We start from the raw sequence: 22,664 nt of genomic DNA, 5'->3' as shown, positions 1-22,664 counted from the left end.
AATGTATCCCAGGCTGCTGTGTGAGGCAAAGGAAGAGATTGCGGGGGCTCTAACACATATATTCAGTACCTCTCTGGCCACAGGGATGTGCCAGAGGACTGGAGAACCGCTAATGTAGTACCATTATTCAAGAAGGGGAGTAGGGAAAAACCGGGGAACTACAGGCCAGTGAGCCTAACATCAGTGGTAGGAAAATTATTGGAAAAAATTCTGAGGGACAAAATTAGTCTCCACTTGGAGAGGCAAGGATTAATCAGGGATAGTCAACATGGCTTTGTCAAGGGAAGATCATGTCTGACTAATTTGATTGAATTTTTTGAGGGGGTGACTAGGTGTGTGGATGAGGGTAACGCAGTGGATGTGGTATACATGGATTTCAGTAAGGCCTTCGATAAAGTCCCGCACAGGAGACTGGTCAAGAAGGTAAGAGCCCATGCAATCCAGGGTGCCTTGGCACATTGGATACAAAACTGGCTTAGTGGCAGAAGGCAGAGGGTGATGGTCGAAGGTTGTTTTTGTGACTGGAAGCCTGTGGCCAGTGGGGTACCACAGGGATTGCTGCTGGGTCCCTTGCTGTTTGTGGTTTACATTAATGACTTGGATATGAATGTAAAAGGTATGATCAGTAAGTTCGCGGATGATACAAAAATTGGTAGGGTGGTAAATAGCGAGGAGGGTAGTCTCAGTCTGCAGGACGATATAGATGGGTTGGTCAGATGGGCGGAACAGTGGCAAATGGAATTTAACCCGGAAAAGTGCGAGGTGATGCACTTTGGGGGGACTAACAAGGCAAGGGAATACACAATGAATGGTAAGACCCTAGGCAAGATGCAGGGTCAGAGGGATCTGGGTGTGCAAGTACACAGATCCCTGAAGGCGGCGGAACAGGTGGATAAGGTGGTAAAAAAGGCATATGGGATACTTGCCTTCATTAGCCGAGGCATAGAATATAAGAGCAAGGAGGTTATGATGGAGCTGTATAAAACACTGGTTAGGCCACAGCTGGAATACTGTGTGCAGTTCTGGTCGCCACACTACAGGAAGGATGTGATAGCTTTGGAGAGGGTGCAGAGGAGATTCACCAGGATGTTACCAGGGCTGGAGCGCTTCAGCTATGAAGAGAGACTGGGCAGATTGGGTTTGTTTTCCTTGGAGCAGAGGAGGCTGAGGGGGGACATGATTGAGGTGTACAAAATTATGAGGGGCATAGATAGGATGGATACTAAGGAGCTTTTTCCCTTAGTAGAAGGGTCAATAACTAGGGGGCATAGATTCAAGGTAAAGGGCGGGAGGTTTAGAGGGGATTTGAGAAAGAACTTTTTCACCCAGAGGGTGGTTGGAGTCTGGAACTCACTGCCTGAAAGGGTTGTGGAGGCTGGAACCCTCACAACATTCAAGAAGCATTTGGATGAGCACTTGAAATGCCATAGCATACAAGGCTACGGACCAAATGCTGGAATATGGGATTAGATTAGACAGGGCTTGATGGCCGGCGCGGACACGATGGGCCGAAGGGCCTCTATCCATGCTGTATAACTCTATGACTCTATGACTCTATGAAGGTCATCTGGGGGGAGTGAAAATGAAAAGCCTTGCTAGGGCTTATGTGTGGTGGCCGGGAATCGATCAACAAATCGAAGACCTAACTACGAGCTGCTTAGGATGCCAGAAGGTCCAAAATGCACCACCACATGCCCCTCTACACCCATGGGAGTGGCCCTCCTCTCCATGGCAACGGGTGCATATTGATTTTGCTGGTCCATTCATGGACTCAATGTTCTTAATAGCAGTGGATGCTCATTCAAAGTGGCCTGAGGTGATAAAAATGTCTTCAACCACTACAGAGAAAACGATTGCAGTCGTACGGACCATATTTGCCAGAAACGGTTTGCCAGAGCAGATTTGCTCTGATAATGGACCACAGTTTGTGTCCGACGAGTTCCAAAAATTTATGAGAAGGAATGGGGTACGGCATTACACATCCGCCCCGTATCATCCAGCCACAAATGGATTGGCTGAGAGGTTCGTACAAACCTTTAAGAAGGCGATAAAGGCCATGTGCGACGATGAAATTCCACTACAGCATAAGATGGACAATTTCTTATTAGCCTACCGAAACGCGACACATGCAGTTAACAACTAGACCCCGGCCATGATGTTCTTTAACCGAAGGTTGAGATCTCGTCTGGACTTGCTCAGACCAAATGTGCGAAGAAATGTTGAGGACAAACAATTCCAGCACATCAATTAGAAGCCGACAAGGAGCTTCAATGTAGGGCAACCAGTCTTGGCCCGTGACTATCGAACAGAGAAATGGCAACCCGGAACGATATGTACAAGGCAGGGGCCATTAATGTACACAATGGATGTCGGGGAGAACATTGTGAGACGCCACGTCGATCAGATCTTAGCGTCACAGGAACGCGTCAACCCCATGTCTCGAGTACCTGGGGATGAACCCGACATACCGGTAGCATCTACTTCAGACCCAGTAGCAGTGGAACCCGATGAACTACCCGATGAAAAGGGGTCAGAATCGCCTCTGCACCAAGAACAAGAACCTCTGGAAAGGCACTATCCCGAAAGGGTCAGGAAGCCACCCCAAAGACTGAATCTATAAATGGACTTTTGTTGTTTAATGTACATGTTGAAATGTTAATTGTTATTTGAATATTAGGGGTACTACTAATCTAAAAGGGGAGGAATTGTAGTGTATGTGCCTTTAAGTCAGAACTACTTTTACAGCTCCTGTATACTGTAGTACCGGCAGTGACCACACCGGTATATAAGCTTTGTGCATGCCTCTGTACCCCCAGTCTTGAGACTACCCTCCTCCAGTAAAGACCTGTTTATTGTTAATGTACAGCATCCGTGTGATTATTTAATAACAGCATATCCACTGAACCACGGATCCAACAATCCCCTCTCATTCTTCTAAACTCTAGTGAATATAAGCCTAATCGACCTAATCTCTCCTCATACATCAATCCTGCCATCCCAGGTATCAGTCTGGTGAATCTTCGCTGCACTCTCTCCATGCCAAGAACATCCTTCCTCAGATAAGGCGACCAAAACTGCACACAATACTCAAGGTGTGGTCTCACCAAGGCCCTGTACAACTGCAGCAAGACTTCCTTGCTCCTGTACTCAAATCCTCTCGCTATGAAGGCCAACATACCATTTGCCTTCTTAACCGCCTGCTGCACCTGCATGCTTACCTTGAGTGACTGGTGCACAAGGACACCCAGGTCTCGTTGCACTTCCCCTTTTCCCAATCTATTGCCGTTCAGATAATAATCTGTCTTCCTGTTTTTGACACCGAAGTGGATAACCTCGCATTCATCCACATTATACTGCATTTGTCATGCATCTGCCCAATCACTCAACCTGTCCAAATCGCACTGGAGTTTCTCTGCATCCTCCTCACAGCACACACGCCCACCCAGCTTTGTGTCATCTGCAAACTTGAAGATATTACATCTAGTTCATCTAGTAAGTCTCGGTACCCACGAAAATCATCTCCTTGCTTCTGGTACAAAAAAGCTGCATTACTGATTGGACGTAAGTCATTCCTATGTTTTAATGTTTTTAAGTTTGAGGTCATGCAAGGTGTATTTCCATCTTCCTGTCCAACATTAACTATGCCACGTTTCACAGTGGTTCATTTAGTAGGGTATGTTAGGGACCCGTTCTTCAGTGTCATTTGGCTGTCTTCATTGTGCATACCACACACAGGCTTTTTCTCATGGATTATGTCACGTTGACACAAAATGTTATGTCATGGTCATACAGCATAAAATATCTGTTGCCAACCGTTCTTGCATCAGATCTGGGGTGTGCGGATGTTTTAAAAGCACTTTCTCTTGTGATATTTCTCATGCTTGCCAATCGATGGAAGATGGAACAGTGAGAGGGAAACAGATCACTCGAAAATGGAACTATCTTTCACATACTTTCTACTACAGTCACTGAACCATTCGCCAAACTTTGGCCTTTCTTGTGGGCATTGCTTTTTCCTTTTCCTCCGATGAGAAGTCACAATGGCGTAATTGTGCAACGATCCCAAATCAATATTACATGGGGCATCACAGGTGTCCTGATTAATTTCTTCCTTGGCAATTGACTTGCATTCTTCCAGATCATAAAACCATCTAACTCTTTCTGCAGTGCACTTATCTGCATCGGAGATCTTGTTAGGATGTAGGTTAAAATATCCTCGTCTTGAAGGGATAATTACTAGTCCTAGCCCCTTTGGGCTACCCCGGATCAGGCGTATTCCTCAGACGTTCACTTTCAACTAAAGTTTGAGGTAGCCGAATCCTAAAGATGCTTAATTGGGTCTAAAGGTCCGGACTATCTCTCCCTAAAAGAAAGGAACAACCCGAGAATGTTACCGTCCTCCAGATAGCACTTTTAATAAGTTTAGCTAGACTGTAACATTCCAGATATTATGAGGGTCCGGAAAACTCCCCCAGAATTCTGCAACTCCTCACCAAAGAGTGTACAGAGATTGAGTTCGCGAGTTTGATACAGAAGTATTATGTGAGACAATTCTAAAAATATATAGATTTATTAAAGAACCAACATGTATTTTACAGTTGTTGAGTCAATCACAACATTAACAGTTCCAAAAAGAGAAAGCTTTACAATCTTACTCTCAAATCTTAACTTTGCTACAGTTTTACAGTTTTTAGTCTTATTCAGGATATCCACCAAAATCAAATACAGTACCGTTGATCCCCGAGATACAAAGAGTTGTAGACTTACAGAGCCTGCCTCCGAAGCCGAGAATCACTTTGCCCCTTTACAGCGGGGCTAGTATCCTATTTGAGAGTTCAATATTTATACCCTTTTCCAGTGGTATTCCTTTAAGGTTTTCTGCTGATGTAAGCTAATTATCTCTAGTCATTTTTCTGCTGACCCCTGCAATTCTTAGTCACCTCAGCTGGTAGCAATACAGAATTATGTCTCCTGTGTAGGTGTCTTAAGCTTACCATAAAAACGGTGTGACAGCAGGTGTTTCTATTTGATGTCATTTTTACTAAGGCCTTCTGTTTGTACTCTTGCAATTAGAACACCTTCACCAGAATGCACCATTGTCTTCTTTCCAAAGATTCAGACCGTCAGGCGCCTCCAATCTTCTGTTTCAACAAGGCCTTTGACTCGGTGTCAACAACCATCCCATCCCCATAGCCAGAATGCTGTTAACAATACAACTTCTCCATAGTTCGGTTCCTAGATTTCCAGACCCAGTTTGTCATGTTTTAATAAGGCCAGAATACTTTCATAGAATGGTGTCTTTTTCTGAATCGGTTTTATGGCTCATTCCTTCACAGTCTCAAGCACATTCGCTTTTCCTAAGCTCCACATTTTCTCTCGGGTTAGATTGCACATCCCCCTATTATTACCATATAATCTAGTCATTTCATCTCGATTTCTGAGTCCTGGAAGAATGTTACCATCCTATAAACTATATATAGCGCTTTCCATGTGACTAATAATTCTATTCTCTGCCACTCCACAAACCATCTCATTTATTGTTTGATTCATCACATTATTTATTTTCTAATTTTAACAAACCCACTGAACTTTCTTGAAATCTTCAGCTAAATCATGCGTGTTATCAACAGTACCACTTTATTTGCATATCATCAAATTCATTTCACAGCGCAGTTCCAGATCCTTCTCCTCCCAAAATTGAGCCTAACATGCCCAGCAGCTCCCTTTTAAGTCTTTTAAATCTGAGCTCTTGTGCATCCCCCACTTCCTTCACCCCACCATTGGCGGCCGTGCCTTCAGCCATCAAGGCCCTAAGCTCTGGAATTCCATCCCTAAACCTCTTCACCTCTCTACCTCTCCTTCTTTAAGATGCTCCTTCAAACTTACCTCTTTGAGCAAGCTTTGGTCACCTGTCCTAATGTCTCCTTCTTTGGCTTGGTATCAATTTTTGTCTTATATCGCTCCTGTGAAGTGCCTTGGCATGTTTTCCTACATTAAAGATGCTATATAAATGCATGTAGTTGTTTTATAACTGATTCTGATTCTGGTGAGCGTGCTGCAATAAATGCCCCACCCTTTGTTCTACCCGGACCTTGTGGGCATTCTATAGGCACATTAAGGTAGGTATCAGCTGGGGTTCAGTCAGTAGAGTCTAATCACAAGTTGTGTCCAGAGACCCTCCACTGTACCCTTCAATAATGCAGTATCTCCATCGTTTCCTGGGGAAGTTCCTGGACTAGGTTCCATTTGGACCACAGCCAGTCACAAAACTCAAGCAAAAAGGTTGCTCATTAACTTAGAATCCTTACAGCACAGTAGGAGGCCATTCAGCCCGTCGAGCCCATGCTAGCTCTCTGCAAGAGCACTTCAGCTAGTCCCAATCCCCCGCCCTTTCCCTGTAGCCCTACAATTTTTTTTCCTTCAGGCACTTACCTAATTCCCTTTTGAAAGCCACAATTGAATCTGCCTCCACCACCCTTTCAGGCAGTGCATTCCACATCCCAACCACTCGCTGCATAAAAAAGCTTTTCCTCATGTCGCCTTTGGATCTTCTGCCAATCACCTTAACTCTGTGTCCTCTAGTTCTCGACCCTTCCGCCAATGGGGACAGCTTCTCTCTATCTGCTCTGTCCAGACCCCTCATGATTTTGAACACCTCTATCAAATCTTCTCTCAAACTTCTCTGCTCCAAGGAGAACCCCAGCTTCTCCAATCTTTCCATGTAACTGAAGTCCCTCATCCCTGGAACCATTATTGTAAATCTTTTCTGCACCCTCTCTAAGGCCTTCACATCCTTCCTAAAGTGCGGTGCCCAAAATTGGACACAATACTCCAGTTGAGGCCAAACCAGTGTTTTATAAAGGTTCATCATAACTTCCTTGCTTTTGTCCTTTATGCCTCTATTTATAAAGCCCAGTATCCCGTATGCTTTTTTAACCACTTTCTCAACCTGTCCTGCCAGCTTCAACGATTTGTGCACATATACCCCCAGGTCTCTCTGTTCCTGCACCCCCTTTAGAATTGTACCCTTTAATTTACATTTCCTCTCCTCATTCTTTCTACCAAAATGTACAGGAAACTTTGTGCTATCCGGCACCAACGGGACCGAGCTGTTGCCGTCCCATCAAAACTGCCAGACAAACCAGCGCTAATGTTGAAACATACGGAGCTTTTGAGCTCCGTATCTGGCAACAAACCCTGTTGGCTTCTAAACAGTCGGTCATACCTTGCAAGCGTCTCTGTAGCTTCAGCGAGACCTTGCAGAGCCTGACTGGTGAAAAAAAAGCAACAAAAAGAAAAAAAACCTAACGAAACGGCTCCTGATTTTTGCCGGTGGATCGAGCATTCTGGACAGTTAACCTCCGGATAAACCAAAGTTTCCTGTATTACTTCACATTTTTCTGCATTAAACTTCATCTGCCACGTATTCGCCCATTCCACCAGCCTGTCTATGTCTTCTTGAAGTCTATCCCTATCCTCCTCACTGTTCACTATACTTCCTAGTTTTGTGTTATCCGCAAATTTTGAAATTGTGCCCTGTACTCCTAAGTCCAAGTCATTAATATATATCATAAAAAGCAGTGGTCCTAGTACCAACCCCTGGGGAACACCAATGTATACCTTCCTCCAGTCTGAAAAACAACTGTTCACCATTACTCTCTGTTTCCTGTCACTTAGCCAATTCCGTATCCGTGCTGCCACTGTCCCTTTTATTCCATGGGCTTCAACTTTGCTGGCAAGCCTATTATGTGGTACTTTATCAAACGCCTTTTGGAAGTTCATGTACACTACGTCAACCGCATTACCCTCATCAACCCTCTCTGTTACCTCATCAAAAAATTCAGTCAAGTTAGTTAAATACGATCTGCCTTTCACAAATCCATGCTGGCTTACCTTAATTAATCCACACTTGTCCAAGTGACTGTTAATTTTGTCCCGGATTATTGTTTCTAAAAGCTTCCCCACTACCGAGGTTAAACTGACTGGCCTGTAGTTGCTGGGTTTATCTTTACATCCTTTTTTGAACAAGGGTGTAACATTTGCAATTCTTCAGTCCTCTGGCACCACCCCTGTATCTAAGGAGGATTGGAAGATTATGGCCAGTATCTCTGCAATTTCTACCTTTAATTCCCTCAGTATCCTAGGATGCATCCCATCCAGTCCTGGTAACTTATCTACTTTAAATACAGCCAGCCTTTCTAGTACCTTTTCTTTATCAATTTTTATCCCATCCAATATTTCAACTACCTCCTCTTTCACTATGACTTTGGCAGCATCTTCTTCCTTAGTAAAGACAGCTGCAAAGTACTCATTTAGTACTTCAGCCATGCCCTCTGCCTCCATGCATAGGTCTCCTTTTTGGTCCCTAATCAGCCCCACCCCTCCTCTTGCTACCTGTTTACTATTTACATGACTATAGAAGACGTTTGGATTCCCTTTTATGTTAGCTGACAGTCTATTCTCATACGCTTCACTGGCTGGAGTCATACCTAGCACAAAGGAAGATGGTTGTGGTGATTGAAGGTCAATCATCACAGCTCCAAGACATCGCTGCAGGAGTTCCTCAGAGCAGTGTGCTAGGCCCAACCATCTTCAGCTGCTTCATCAATGACTTTCCCTCCAATATAAGGTCAGAAATGCAGATGTTCGCTGATGACTGCACAGTGTTCAGTGCCATTCACAACTCCTCAGATATGAAGCAGTCTATGTCCGCATGCAACAAGACCTGGATGATGTTCAGGCTTGGGCTGATAAGTAGCAGGTAACATTCGTGCCACACAAGTGCCAGGCAATAACTATCTCCAACAAGCGAGAGTCTAACCACCTCCTCTTAACATTCAACGGTATTACCATCGCTGAATCCCCCACCATCAACATCCTGGGGGTCACCATCGACCAGAAACTTAACTGGACCAGCCACATAAATACAAGAGCAGGTCAGAGGCTGGGTATTCTGCGGAGAGTATCTGACCTCATGACTCCCCAAAGCCTTTCCACCTACAAGGCACAAGTAAGGAGTGTGATGGAATACTCTTTACTTGCCTGGATGAGTGCAGCTCCAACAACACTCAAGAAGCTCGACACCATCCAGGACAAAGCAGCCCGCTTGATTGGCACCCCATTCACCACCTTAAACATTCACTCCCTCCACCACCGGCGTACCGTGGCTGCAGTGTGTACCATCTACAAGATGCACTGCAGCAGCTCACCAAGGCTTCTTCGGCAGGACCTCCCAAACCCGCAACCTCTTCCACCTAGAAGAACAAGGGCAGCAGGCACATGGGAACACCACCACCTCCAAGTTCCCCTCCAAGTCACACACCATCCTGGCTTAGAAGTATATCGCCGATCCTTCATCGTCGCTGGGTCAAAATCCTGGAACTCCCTACCTAACAGCACTGTGGGAGTATCTTCACCACACGGACTGCAGCGGTTCAAGAAGGCGGCTCACCACCACCTTCTCAAGGGCAATTAGGGATGGGCAATAAATGCTGGCCTTGCCAGCGACGCCTACGTCCCATAAAAAAGAACCCCTTATTCCCTTTTTCACTTCCCCTCTGAACTTTCTGTATTCAGCCTGGTTCTCACTTGTATTCTCAACCTGACATCTGTCATGCACCCCTTTTTTCTGCTTTGTCTTACTCTCTATCTCTTTCGTCATGTAGGGAGCTCCGGCTTTGGTTGCCCTACCTTTCCCCCACGTGGAAATGTACCTCGACTGTACCCGAACCATCTCCTCTTTAAACTTTAAAGTCAATTACAGTTTTGTCTGCCAATCTTTGAATCCAATTTACCTGGGCCAGGGCCATTCTCAACCCACTGAAATTGGCCCTCCTCCAATTAAGTATTTTGACTCTAGATTGCTCTTTGTCCTTTTCCATAGCTAACCTAAACCTTATGATACTATGATCACTGTTCACTAAATGTTCCCCTACTGAAACTTAATACACCTGACCCACCTCATTTCCCAGAACCAGATCCAGCAATGCCTCCTTCCTCATTGGGCCGGAAATGTACCGATCAAGAAAGTTCTCCTGAACACACTTCTGAAATTCTTCCCCTCTCTGCCCTTTACACTATTACTATCTCAGTCTATATTAGGTAGTTGAAGCCCCCCATTATCACTACTCTATAGTTCTTGCACCTCTCTGTAATTTCCCTCCTCGATATCCTTTCTACTAGTTGGTGGCCTGTAGAATACACCTAGTACTGTAATGGCACCTCTATTGTTTCTTAACTCTAACCAAATAGATGTCCTTCCAGGACATCCTCTCTCTCCAGCACTGTAATATTCTCATTAATCAATATTGCCACCCCACCTCCTATCTTTCCTGAACATCTTATATTCAGGAATATTTAGTACCCAGTCCTGCCCTTTTTTTGAGCCAGGTCTCTGTTATCGCCACAACATCATATTCCCATGTGGCTATTTGTGCTTGCAGCTCACCAACCTTATTTACCACGCTTCGTGTGTTTACACACATACACTGTAAACTTATCTTAGACCTTCTTGTATTTTCTCTTAGTACGGTATTAGGTGGGGTCAGACTATCTCTTACTCTAGTGCTACCTGTATCTCCTACTCTTGTGCTGATGAGTGTTCACTACAGAACTTAATCCAGCATGCCCAGGCTGAATTAGCTGTTGTAAATTCTTTATAACTGTGGGAAAGGTTCTGTTCCCCTGCCAGTGTTCTGCCAGCAGGATTCTCCATAGGCTGGACAGGAGAGTCATCGTTAAGACCTGAATTCAGAATTTGATACCGAATCCCAAAATCGACCAATTTATTGGCCTAATCACACTTCTTTCGCTATCACTGTTAGCATTTTCATGTCCATAGGCCATGGAGAGACAGTTGGTTGCTGCCTCCGAACCACACAGTCCCAAGCATCAGGGTCACAGATATTGAAATCGGGTCTCGCAAGCAGGAGTGGTCTGCTGGGCAAGGGTGAAAGGGAAGCATGGGCCGGGGCGATTAACTGCTCCATTACCTGGACGTCTCCATTCTCATCGGTACGGGTCTCCCTGTGGGTAGGAGGGGTGGTAGAGCAGATAGTGCCTGAGTGAACTGAGTCTAAAAGTGTAGCAGTTGCGTGGCGTCTGCATACGGTGTTCAAGTAGAGTTTGTGTTGCTCCCTGACAGTTACGTAACTGTTCCTCTAGCCCCGCAATACGTCTTCTATATTGCTGATTTTCTCTTTTTAGGTGGAAAATTCCATTGTCCTCTTTGTGCCAGTAAATATATCTGACAGCATTGCAGCTGCTGAATTTTCACTGAAACCTACTCCAGGCTGCTAGAGGTGGAATGGAAGAAGGTTGCAAGGGGTAAAAATTCAGTGGCATGGCGCTGCGACACATAGCGCCGCGATATTCCCTCGCAGCGCCCCAAGAGGGATGCGGGGTGCTTCCAGTAGCGCCCCGCTTCCCTGTTGGGGCGCTACCACTCAATTTCCGTCGCGGGGATGCTAATTTTTCCGGGGCACTACTCAATTTTTAGCCCTTAGTGTTTTCTGGTTTAGCATTACTTGCCATCTGATGGCAGGGTCAGTAGGTTACTAAGCCTTTAATCATGCTGTTAGAGAGGAGTTGGGCTCGCAGCCTTGCTATATTTATCAGCTACTTTTCCTGGCATCTCTACTCGCTCCCTCCTCATCTGTGATTTGTGCTTCACCTTCTTCAAACCCATTACATACAGGCTCTGGTTGCTAGTATTTGAGCTGGAATGCTTGATACAGCATGCTTTGTCTTCGGCATCTTGGGAAGAACCTACAGGAAAATAAAAGCAATATGTTTTACAGTGCATTCCCCAGACAATGGCATCCAACACAAGTAAGATCATACAGCTTTAGTACATTATGCTGCAGATCAGCAAGTATCCACCCTGCAGTATTTCATGTGGAACCTATAAGAGGCAATGCACATCTTGACCTGGTAATGGCAAGTAACCCAGCTAACGTACAGGGAATGGTAGTCGTAGTACTTTTGGGGGATAGTCACCATAGAATGATTATGTTCAACATGATGTGGAATTCAGAAGTATTAAGGAACAGGAGCCAGGTATAGAAGTTAAAGGGACTAACTTTAAAGAGATGAGGGAACTGCTTAAGTACATTGATTGGTGGGGTTTATGAAGCAACACTTCAGGAGAGGACAAGTGGAATACCTTTAAAGGCATAATTCTGAGCATACGGGATAAATGCATACAGTGCTGAAGCAACACTACTAGAGTGTTACATACTTCACACTTGCAAAAATTACGATCCACCAATTCGGCCAGAATTTCAGTCAACCCTCATTTAGCATTGATAGCAAGCTCCTGACCTGGCCTGGATGGAGCATGCTGCTGAAATCTCTCCAAAGGGGACATGGCAGGAATTCCGGCACATGACTGGCCCTTAAAGATTAAAGGAATGCAGCCACTGAAAGGTAAGTTGCCAGATATGGGGCTAAAAAATGTTTCCAGCTTTTTCAAAGGCTGACCTTCTGATCCATTCTCCCATTGAGCGAGACTCTTTTGTTTCAGGAAATGTTGTCTCTTCCTTGCTATAAGGATCCTTTGTTTATTGGTCTTCAGTTGCTGCTGTATGTTTAAACTTGTAATTGTTATTTATGCTCTTATGGATAGTCGTAGATTTTACTGTTCAAATTAATTTACAAATTGTTATCAAGGAACTCTTTATGTAAAAAAAATGTCAGTGTAGTTGGAGTTTCCTCCTAGTCTATGCAACAGCAATAATTGTGACTGCATTGTATTTTGGAGATGAACTTTGTTTCTAAGTCTATACCAATCACTCTATCTGAACTAATTATCCTGTGGTAATTTTTGTTTCTTTCATTGATTTTCTTTTTAAATGCAGATGCTTGCTCAGAAGTCTGGCCATATCATCAACATGTCCTCTGTGGCATCCAGCATCAAAGGTGAGCGATTTAGCACTGTCACTGGATCCCTCATGTGCTGACAAAAACTGATCAGAACGCAGGACAAGTTGCCTTTCTCTTTAGTTCTCACTTCACGTTTTCCTTGAATGCATCGCTTGCAAAATCCTCAATCTGATTTGGCTGTTAACCGCCCCATGAGACTGTAACAATTGATCGTTAAGTTTTCTGCTGCCCGTATCCTATCCCGCACCAAGTCCCCATCACCCATCACACCCTCCTTGCTACATTGGCTCCCGATCCCCTAGAGCTTCAAATTTAAAACTTTAATCCCTGTGTTTAAAGCCCTTTATGGCCTCGCTCCTCCCTATCTCTGTAACCTCCTCCAGCCCTATAGCCCCCCCTCCCCCAAACACACCATGCCTCTGATTCTGACCTCTTGTGCAATCCCTCTCTGTTCAACCCGTGCCCTCTGCTCTGGAATTCTCTCCACTTTGCCTATTTAAGACCCTTCTTAAAACTCACCTCTTTGACCAAGCGTTTGATTACCCCTGCTGGTATCTTCTTCTTTGGCTTGGCGTCCATTTTCTTGATTATGCCTCCGTAAAGTGCCTTGAGTCATTTTTCTACATTAAAGGCATTATATAAAAATACAAGCTGTTGTTAAATGACACTGTATGCACGGGATGTTTAACCATTGAAAACTAAACAGCAATTCTTCTCCCCCCCCTGCCCTTCCCACCCTCCAATTGTATTCATTTTCCAACATGAACCTGTTAATGAATGAGTCTGTGTTTCTGCTAGACTAAGCAAATGTTTTTTTAGGGAGGTGCAATGGATGAGAAAGTTGTTTTATTTGTGAACTGTAATTGAATTGCATGACCAGCACTTCAATTTAAGAAAATATTATTGCATAGATGGCATATTTTGACCTGCTGCAAGAGAGTGCAATTGGGAGATCCCAAGTGTTGCACAATCTTTGTCTTTTTTATTTGACAAAATCAGTTTTCTATTGTTCAGTGCAGTTGATGTTAACCGATTGCTTAGGTCTGGCAAAATATATATAGAACTCCAAATTGAATTTAAAGCCTGAAAATGAGCAAGGTTCCTCAACGCTGGCACACATTGGAAAGCGGATTATTGTTTGAGGGATTTTTTATTATAGTATTTACGACTGTTCAGTTTATGTTTTTAATTTTTTAAAATTTGTTCATGGGATCTGGGTGTTGCTGGCAAGGCCAGTATTTATTGCTCATCCATAATTGCCCTTGAGAAGATGGTGGTGAGCTGCCTTCTTGAACCGCTGCAGTCCGTGCAGTGATGGTACTCCCACAGTGCTGTTAGGGAGGGAGTTCCAGGATTTTGACCCAGTGACGATAAAGGAACGGCGATATACTTCCAAGTCAGGATGGTGTGTGACTTGGAGGGGAACTTGAAGTTGGTGGTGTTCCTATGCGCCTGCTGCCCTTGTCCTTCTAGGTGGAAGAGGTCGCAGGTTTGGGAGGTGCTGCCGAAGAAGCCTTGGCGAGTTGCTGCAGTGCATCTTGTAGATGGTACACACTGCAGCCACGGTACGCACTGTAGCCACGGTATGCCGGTGGTGGAGGGAGTGAATATTAAAGGTGGTGGATGGGGTGCCAATCAAGCAGACTGTTTGTCCTGGATGATGTCGAGCTTCTTGAGTGTTGTTGGAGCTGCACTCATCCAGGCAAGAGTATTCCATCACACTCATTACTTGTGCCTTGTAGATGATGAAAAGGTTTTGGGGAGTCAGGAGGTGAGACACTCGCCGCAGAATACCCAGCCTCTGACCTGCTCTTGTTGCCACAGTATTTATGTGGCTGGTCCAGTTAAGTTTCTGGTCAATGGTGACCCCACAGGATGTTGATGGTGGGGGATTCGGCAATGGTAATGCCATTGAATGTCAAGGGGCGGTGGTTAGACGCTCGCTTGTTGGAGATAGTGATTGCCTGGCACTTGTGTGGCGCAAATGTTACCAACCACTAGAGGCTAGAGGCGCGGCTAGTTCTGGAGCACAAGTCTTCAGCACGACAGCTGGGGTGTTGTCAGGGCCCATAGCCTTTGCTGTATCCAGTGTGCTCAGCCGTTTCTTGATATCATGTGGAGTGTTCAGTTTATGTTTTTAGATATCCAATGCCTGGTGTCCGATCTTTACTTTTGTAGAAAGTTCATTGTATTTTTTTGGAGAGAGAATTATTCTGTTGATTGTTAATACCTGTAGCTCATTGTGTAATCCTTACAGGGGTTGTCAACAGATGTGTGTACAGCACCTCCAAGGCAGCTGTTATTGGATTGACTAAGTCTGTTGCTGCAGACTTCATCGAACAAGGCATAAGATGCAACTGTGTATGCCCTGGTAATTATGCAGCTTTTCCTCATGGAGAACCTCTTGTACCCCTTCATGCACATCATTATGATGTTTCCATTCCTCACACTTGTATTAATATCTAGTGTATTGAGTAGATTGGGCCGATACTCTCTGGAGTTTAGAAGAATGAGAGGTGATCTCATTGAAACATGTAAGATTCTGAGGGGGATTGACAGGGTCGATGCTGAGAGGTTGTTTCCCCTGGCTGGAGAGTCTAGAACTAGGGAGCATAGTCTCAGGATAAGGGGTCAGCCATTTAAGACTGAGGAGGAATTTCTTCACTCAGAGGGTTGTAAATCTTTGGAATTCTCTACTCCAAAGGGCTGTGGATGCTCAGTCGTTGAGTATATTCAAGGCTGAGATCGATAGATTTTTGGACTCATGGGGAATCAAGGGATATGGGGATCGGGCTGGAAAGCAGAGTTCAGGTCGAAGATCAGCCATGATCTTACTGAATAGCGGAGCAGGTTCGAGGGGCCGAATGGTCTACTCCTGCTCCTAGTTCTTATGTTCTTATGTATTAAGGCACATTGGCCTAGAAATTCAGTATCGCCACATTTGGGGCGCTACAGCCGAGCGTTCGCTAAATTTAGCGCCCGGCACAACTTAGCGCCACCCTCGCCGAAATTGAGTTGCATCGCCCCAAGAGGTTGCTGCTGCGCTAAAGCAGGCGGTGCACGATTATCATAAGGCGCTAAGTCGGCGAGCCGAGGCGCTACCACCGAGGGCGGGCGCAGCGCAGGTGCGGCGAGCTATCGATTGCAGGCAGACACGCTGGTGCCGGTCAGCTGTTAAAGGGGGAGGGTCGATTTGGTTTGCTGCCACGCCCTGCACACTGGAGCCCTGATTCTAGGTCTAGACAGACCTGCTTCGACATCGTTACGCCCACGGCCATGGAGAAGGCCAGGGAGCGAGCGCAGCGCTTCAGTGAGGGTGCCCTGAAGGTTCTGGTTGGCGCAGTGGAGCGCAGGCGACCTATCCTCTTTCCTGACAGTGGCAGGAGGCCGCTGCCCAGCGAATATAGAAGAGCTTGGAGGGAGGTGGCACACAGAGTGACCTCCAGCAGCATGGTCCCTAGGACACCAACGCAATGCAGGAAGAAGTTCAACGACCTCACTCGGGGTGTCAGGGTGAGTACCCTTTCCAGTATCCTCTTCATCCCTGCATGTGCACCTCACTTTATGGCCAAAGGGTCCTGAAAGCCCCAATGCCCAGCCCTCATCCAACACCTATGGGACGCTCATGAAAATCACATGCACATCCACCACTTGACACACTGTCAGGGCTATTCCACCATGGGAGGCAGTGCAGGCAAGATCAGGGCTTGACACTGTCAGGGCTATTCCACCATGGGAGGCAGTGCAGGCAAGATCAGGGCTTGACACTGTTAGGGCTATTCCACCATGGGAGGCAGTGCAGGCAAGATCAGGGCTTGACACTGTCAGGGCTATTCCACCATGGGAGGCAGTGCAGGCAAGATCAGGGCTTGACACTGTCAGGGCTATTCCACCATGGGAGGCAGTGCAGGCAAGATCAGGGCTTGACACTGTCAGGGCTATTCCACCATGGGAGGCAGTGCAGGCAAGATCAGGGCTTCCCACTGTACTCAGAGCCCGTCCTTTCTCTTGCAGGGCAAGCTGGCCCACAATAGGAGGCAGCAGCAATGGACCGGGGGAGGCCGTCCTGAACTTAAAGACCTCAGCGACCTGGAGCAGCGAGTGGAGCGGATTATGGCAGGCCGGCTGATTGGCCCCGTCGCCACTGGAGATGCCGACCCCGTTCTGGACAGCAATGGTAAGTTCATCACCTTTATGACCTCTCTCTTTCCACTTGTGCCTCACACCAGCATCCTTTGCCACTCTCGAACCAATGCAGTGCATAGCAGCACTCATGCCTCACTCGCTGCCACCCTGTCCTCACACTAAAGCAACTCTTGTGCCTCCCTGCTTTCAGATGCTGATTCGCCAGGTGAGGCGGCAGGCCCTCAAGCTGGCACTGTGAGTGAATCGGAAAGCGAGGAGGAGGAAGAGGAAGCCAGACCATCAGTGCCACCCTCAGCCGAGGCAGCCCATGGCCATGATGGGGACACGTCTTCCCTGGAAGGGGGGAAGGGTCTGAGGAGGGTGAAGTTCCGGGGCCCAGCGGGCTGCAGCAACGCGGGAGGGGTAGGGAAGCTCGGCGGCCTTCTCCCCGGAGGGTGAGTGTGGCCTCCAGTCCTGCTACAGTGAGCGCAGAGGAGGTGCGGCTCCTTGGCGAAATGGGCGCCCAGGCTGAGCGCAGGCACATTGAGCTCATGGCTGCAGTGGCAAGGATGCCTGACTCCATAGAGTCACTGGCAAGGAGTGTACAGGAATTCGGGGCAGCACAGGCCAGGAGTCTGCAGGACTTCGGGGCAGCACAGGCAAGGAGTCTGCAGGACTTTGGGGCAGTACAGGCCAGGAGTCAGCAGGACGTCGCTGCATCACAGGCGGCTTCCAGCCAAGTGCTCAGTCGTGCCGTGCAGTCACTGGCTGGTCTGATGCAGACACAGATCAGGGCCACACGAGCACTAACTGCTGCCACCCTCGCTGGATCGGCCAGGAATCGCCGGGGCCCTCGCCGCGCCGCAGCAGCCCAGCAGTCTGTGCTTCAGCAGATTGCTGCGCATGCTGCAGTGCTGGCCCGTGCGAGTGTCAGTGTCTCGTCCGACCAGGGAGTGCCTGTGCTCTGTCAGGTTGGTAAAATTCCTGCAGCCAACACTGTCGCTCCTCCACTGCAGCTGCCACCACCCGTCGGACAGACTGCTGCCGCCCAAGCAGAGTTGGAGCAGTCAGCAGCCGGGCCCTCCAGGCCCAGAGCTGGTCCAGGCCATCCCCCAAGGGCATCTGCCGACTCATTATCTGACCCTCAGCAGCCTTCCCCCAGCCTTGCTGCAGCCACTGGGGTCCCATTGCGGAGGAGCTGCAGGGCGGGAAGGGGCCAATCTCGCAAGCGAAGCAGATCACCCTTGCAGGCCAAAAAGTAGGAGGTGTGGCAAAATGTTGTGTTTTTTTCTCTGAAGGCCGAGGATGTTGTGTTTTTTTCTCTGAAGGCTGAGGATGTTGTGTTTTTTTTTTACGAAGGCCGAGGATCGTGGCCATTTTTGTTTAACTGCTTTGTTCATTGTCTCCAGGTTGTGAGAGCTAGTTATGTGTCTGACTGTTTTTTGATGGGGTTTCTCTGTATTTGTTTGTCATGCGGGAAGGGCACAGAGTTTGTTAAATAAAAAATTGTCTTTATTCAGATTGTGCATGTTTGCACTTTGAACTATTTGTTGCCTTGACCACCTCAGGGTTTGCGGAGCGGCTCCATTCTTGTTCTTTCAATGGCACAAGCCATTCCCTGAGAGGGGGCCTAGAACCGACTTGCAATAAGCCGCTGACGGACGGCCCTTGCACTTTGTGCCTCCCTCCCGTCTTGGTGCTCCTCCTCCTCCTCCTCCTCTGGTGGTCCTCCAATGTCTGCTGGCAGTGGCTGAGTCCTGAGGATAGCCAGGTTGTGCAGCATGCAGCACACTACAACGAAATGGGAGACTCGCTCAGGCGAGTACTGTAGGGCTCCCCCGGAATGGTCCAGACAGCGGAACCGTTGCTTCAGCACGCCGATTGTGTGCTCAATGATGTTCCTGGTCGCTTGATGGCTGTCATTGTATCGTTCTTCAGCAGGGGTGGTGGGCGCACGGAGCGGGGTCATCAGCCAGGTGCACAAAGGATAGCCCTTGTCCCCGAGAAGCCAGCCTCCTGGGTGAGCCGGAGCTTCAAAAATGTCTGCCACAGAAGTCTGGCGCAGGATGAAGGCGTCGTGGCTGCTGCCTGGAAAGCGGGCATTGACAGCTAGTATGAGCTGCCTGTGGTCACACACCAACTGCACGTTCAGCGAATGGTACCCCTTCCAGTTGCGGTATTCCTCGGTATTCTCTAGAGGCGCCCGCAAAGCCACATGCGTGCAGTCAATGGCACCCTGGACCATGAGGAAGCCCGCTATTCTTGCAAATCCCAGTGCACGCTCTTGCTGCTTGTCCAGGGTCATGGGGAAGGAAATGTACTGACGTCTGCTTCTGAAGAGGGCATTTGTGACCTGGTGGATGCAGCAATGCACCGCGAACTGGGAGACATTGGCAATGTCCCCAGTAGCGGATTGGAAGGAGCCGGTGGCATAGAAGTTGAGAGCCACTGTCACCTTCACTGCCACCGACAGAGACGTCCTGCTCCTCAGCTGTGGCTGCAGATCTCTGCGAAGCAGGTGGCAGATCTCAGTGACCACCTCCCTTCTGAATCGCAGCCTCCAAACACACTGCTCCTCAGACATGTTCAGATATGAGAACTGCTGGCGGTATACCCTGGGAGGGTAAGGCCTCCTGTGCCGACGCCTGTTGGCCCTTCTCCATCTGGCCATGATTGGCACTCTCTCTCGGCGTCTCTGAGCCCTTTCAATGCAATGCAGAAACCCAATGTTTCCACCCATTGCAGCCCCCATTATATGTGGCCACTCAAGGCTATGGCACTGAAAAATCAATCCAACTGCAAAGCTCTGGCCTGAAGCCAGAAGTACCTGTGCGAGCGCTGAGTCAAAGCAGAAAGCTCTCTCCCTTTGTCTCTCTCCAAATCTCTCTCTCTCACACAGAAGGAGTGGTACAAAATGGCTACCACAAAGAATGCAGGAAGAGTCCCCTTTAAATAGCGCCCCCCCAGCCCCACAGCGACTGGGAACCGTTCCACTCAACCAGTCGCTGCAAGCGCCAGGTGGAAAGAAGGGGGCGCCACTGAAGTTCCGGTCCAGGGCGCACCAAGGACGTTGCACCATGAAATGACGTCAGGATCTGCGCGCGCAGCTGAGCGGGCGTTGCGGTTTTGCGCTGCCGCTAAGTTTTCACTCAAGTTCACGAGAGGCGCAGATCACGCCACGCCCGGGCACTAGCCGCTTCGCGGCCCACTTATCGCCCTCTTAAGGCGCTAGCGGCTGGCACTACCAACTGAATTTCTAGGCCATTGTATCCAGCCTTGTGTCTTCAAATGCAAGAAAATGACTTATATGCTGGATCTTGAATTATATTCCAGGTTTAAGGAGCTTTACATGGAGACCCTCTGCAACTGCAGCAACTTTTACATATAAAGCACCTTCCAGGTAGAAAATTATAATGAGGTGCTTCATTAGGGAAGGCAACTGAAGTGTGTTCAAAGAAGTAGGTTTTGAGTAGGCTTTTGAAGATGGGGAGAGGAGTAGCTAGGGGAAATGTGTTTAGGAAAAGAATTTGAGGGAGCAGGAGAACACAAAGTAATCCAGAATATGGGATTAGCGGCTCATTTCAAGGTCAAGTAGGACACTGAAGGTGTTGGGTTTAGCCTCAGTAAGTAACCAGGATGCAGGATTGAATCAGGCGGATAAGGTGCTGATTTTCTGGCAGGCACCGAACAGAATGGCTTTGGTCTCACCAATATTTAGCTGGAGGAATTTCTAACTTATCAATAACTTGCCGTTGGACAGCAGCAGTCATGGTATTGAGGGTGATGGCAGCGAGGTAAAGCTGGATGCTGTAACCATAAATACGGAAGCTGACCCCATGTATACAGATGATGTGGTGTCATGTAGATGAAGAATAGGAGAGGGTGAAGGATTTACCCTTGGAGCATGCCTGAGGAGAATCAATTTCAGATGTGCTGGCTATGTTGGGATGTAGGAATGGAATCATGAAAGGATGGCTAGGCAGGAGGAGATGTTGGTAGGGTGAGATGAAGAGGGGTTAGAGGAGGCTCGTGTGGAGCATAAATGCCGGCATAGACCAGTGGGGCCGAATGGCCTGTTTCTGTGCTGTAAATTCTGTGTAATTCTATGTAATAAGCAGTGTGCTGTTTACCAGCTATCAGTGCAGGCTTTGTTTTTAGCACAATATGAAGTGTTTCTCATTGTAAGATAACACATGTGTTACAATTACATGGTGATTTCATACTATACTTTATGGTTGTTTTTTTTTAAATTCTAAGGTACTGTGGACACTCCATCCCTCAGGGGAAGAATCCAAGCCCGGCCTAACCCTGAACAGGTAGCTATATAAGGGCTATTACCACCATATCGCACCCCTAGCTTTAATGGGCTAGAATTTTATAGCCTTATCTTCGACCCACGCTGCTTTCGAAGGCAGCTTACCCATTGGGGGCTTGCAATTGTGGAATTAACGTTCAAGAGAGTAAGTGATGAACAGTGCCTTACTAATAAATAAGGGTAGTCGAGGGCAGATGCAGATTTATGGCATATATACACTTTTCATTTTTGGAGACAAGTGTATGCTAAATGCTTGCCAGCTATGAACATTGACACATGCTTGCCTCATCCACACTTACAATGTGCATACCCCTAATGCTCTGCAACTCTGTGGAGCTGGCAGAATCAAAAGCAAGAGAGACGTGAAAATTGGTTGACCTAATCGGAAACCTACCTACTTCCAGGGAGCAATTTCTGGCGGGTCAGCCAGAGGTCTATTAAAGCGGGAATGCTCCTCTTAAAACTAGGTTGCCCTCCCTGATGGCTTCTTTTGTTTCCGAGGAGAATCTTTTATGAAATGAATCGCAGACAAGCCCCTGGGAGGTGCTTGTGGAAGAGGTGAGAGTGAGAAGGGAACACCTGTTCCCCAGCAGCGCCAGGACCAGGAGAGTTGCCAAACATGCTGCCGACAAGGCAGGGCGAGCTGGTCAGCTCCAGGAGTGTCACCCCAGGACCTGGATACAGTACAGATAGCGTTTCACTGACATCACTAGAGAAATAAGGGTGAGTACTGCTCTTCATCTATCACACTTTCTCTACAACATGTGGTAGGTCCTTCACCCAGCTCCCTCACCACTCTCATCATTTTATTCACCACCCAGTTCAAGGCCACACTACACCACCATGCATTCTCAGTCCAAACACACACTCACCTCTTTCTTGCTCCCTTCACACTAGCCACGAGCACCATTCTCCTCTCACTTGGCAGCCTTTACACAATCACCAACTTCTCTCAGGACGTCTTCCTTGCTTCACACTCGACACACTTGCTTCCCACTCAGCGCCTCCTCGCCCTACTTGTATTTTGCTTCTTCTCCCTCTCAGCATATGCACTACCAACACAAGCCCCACACATCTGCGCTTTCCTTTCAGTAGCCACTCACTAACTCTCACTTTCTCTTGCTGGATGTCAAAACAGCACACAATAACCTTAGGAGGAGCAAAACCAGGGGAGAACCAGCTAATTTCATGTCCTCAGTGAGCCTGAACAGCAAGCCATGGAAATTTGTGGGCCTGCGGGCATTTTGAGGTTGATCACTTCACTGAACAAGGTCTCTGACAATTACTTTGTACCACTTCATTAAACACACGAATAATGCAGCGGAGAAACAGCATGGACCTA

The 22,664-nt window shown here is 47.4% G+C and overlaps 1 protein-coding gene across 1 annotated transcript in view; it reads left to right on the top strand.

Moving 5' to 3' along the window:
- The window catches only part of bdh2 (3-hydroxybutyrate dehydrogenase, type 2), a 116,347-nt gene that overhangs the window by 78,523 nt on the left and 15,160 nt on the right, over positions 1-22,664 (top strand). The window contains 3 exon segments of the mRNA XM_086003334.1: positions 12,858-12,918; positions 15,140-15,253; positions 21,265-21,323. Coding sequence (XP_085859460.1) covers positions 12,858-12,918; positions 15,140-15,253; positions 21,265-21,323 — 234 coding nt within the window.

The sequence above is a fragment of the Somniosus microcephalus genome, chromosome 2 (genome assembly GCF_052327205.1).
Source record: "Somniosus microcephalus isolate GS21.2 chromosome 2, FLI_Smic_1.0, whole genome shotgun sequence".
Taxonomy (NCBI): domain Eukaryota; kingdom Metazoa; phylum Chordata; class Chondrichthyes; order Squaliformes; family Somniosidae; genus Somniosus; species Somniosus microcephalus.
Note: the sequence above shows the minus strand (reverse complement) of the source record. Positions and strands in the feature narration are given on the sequence as shown.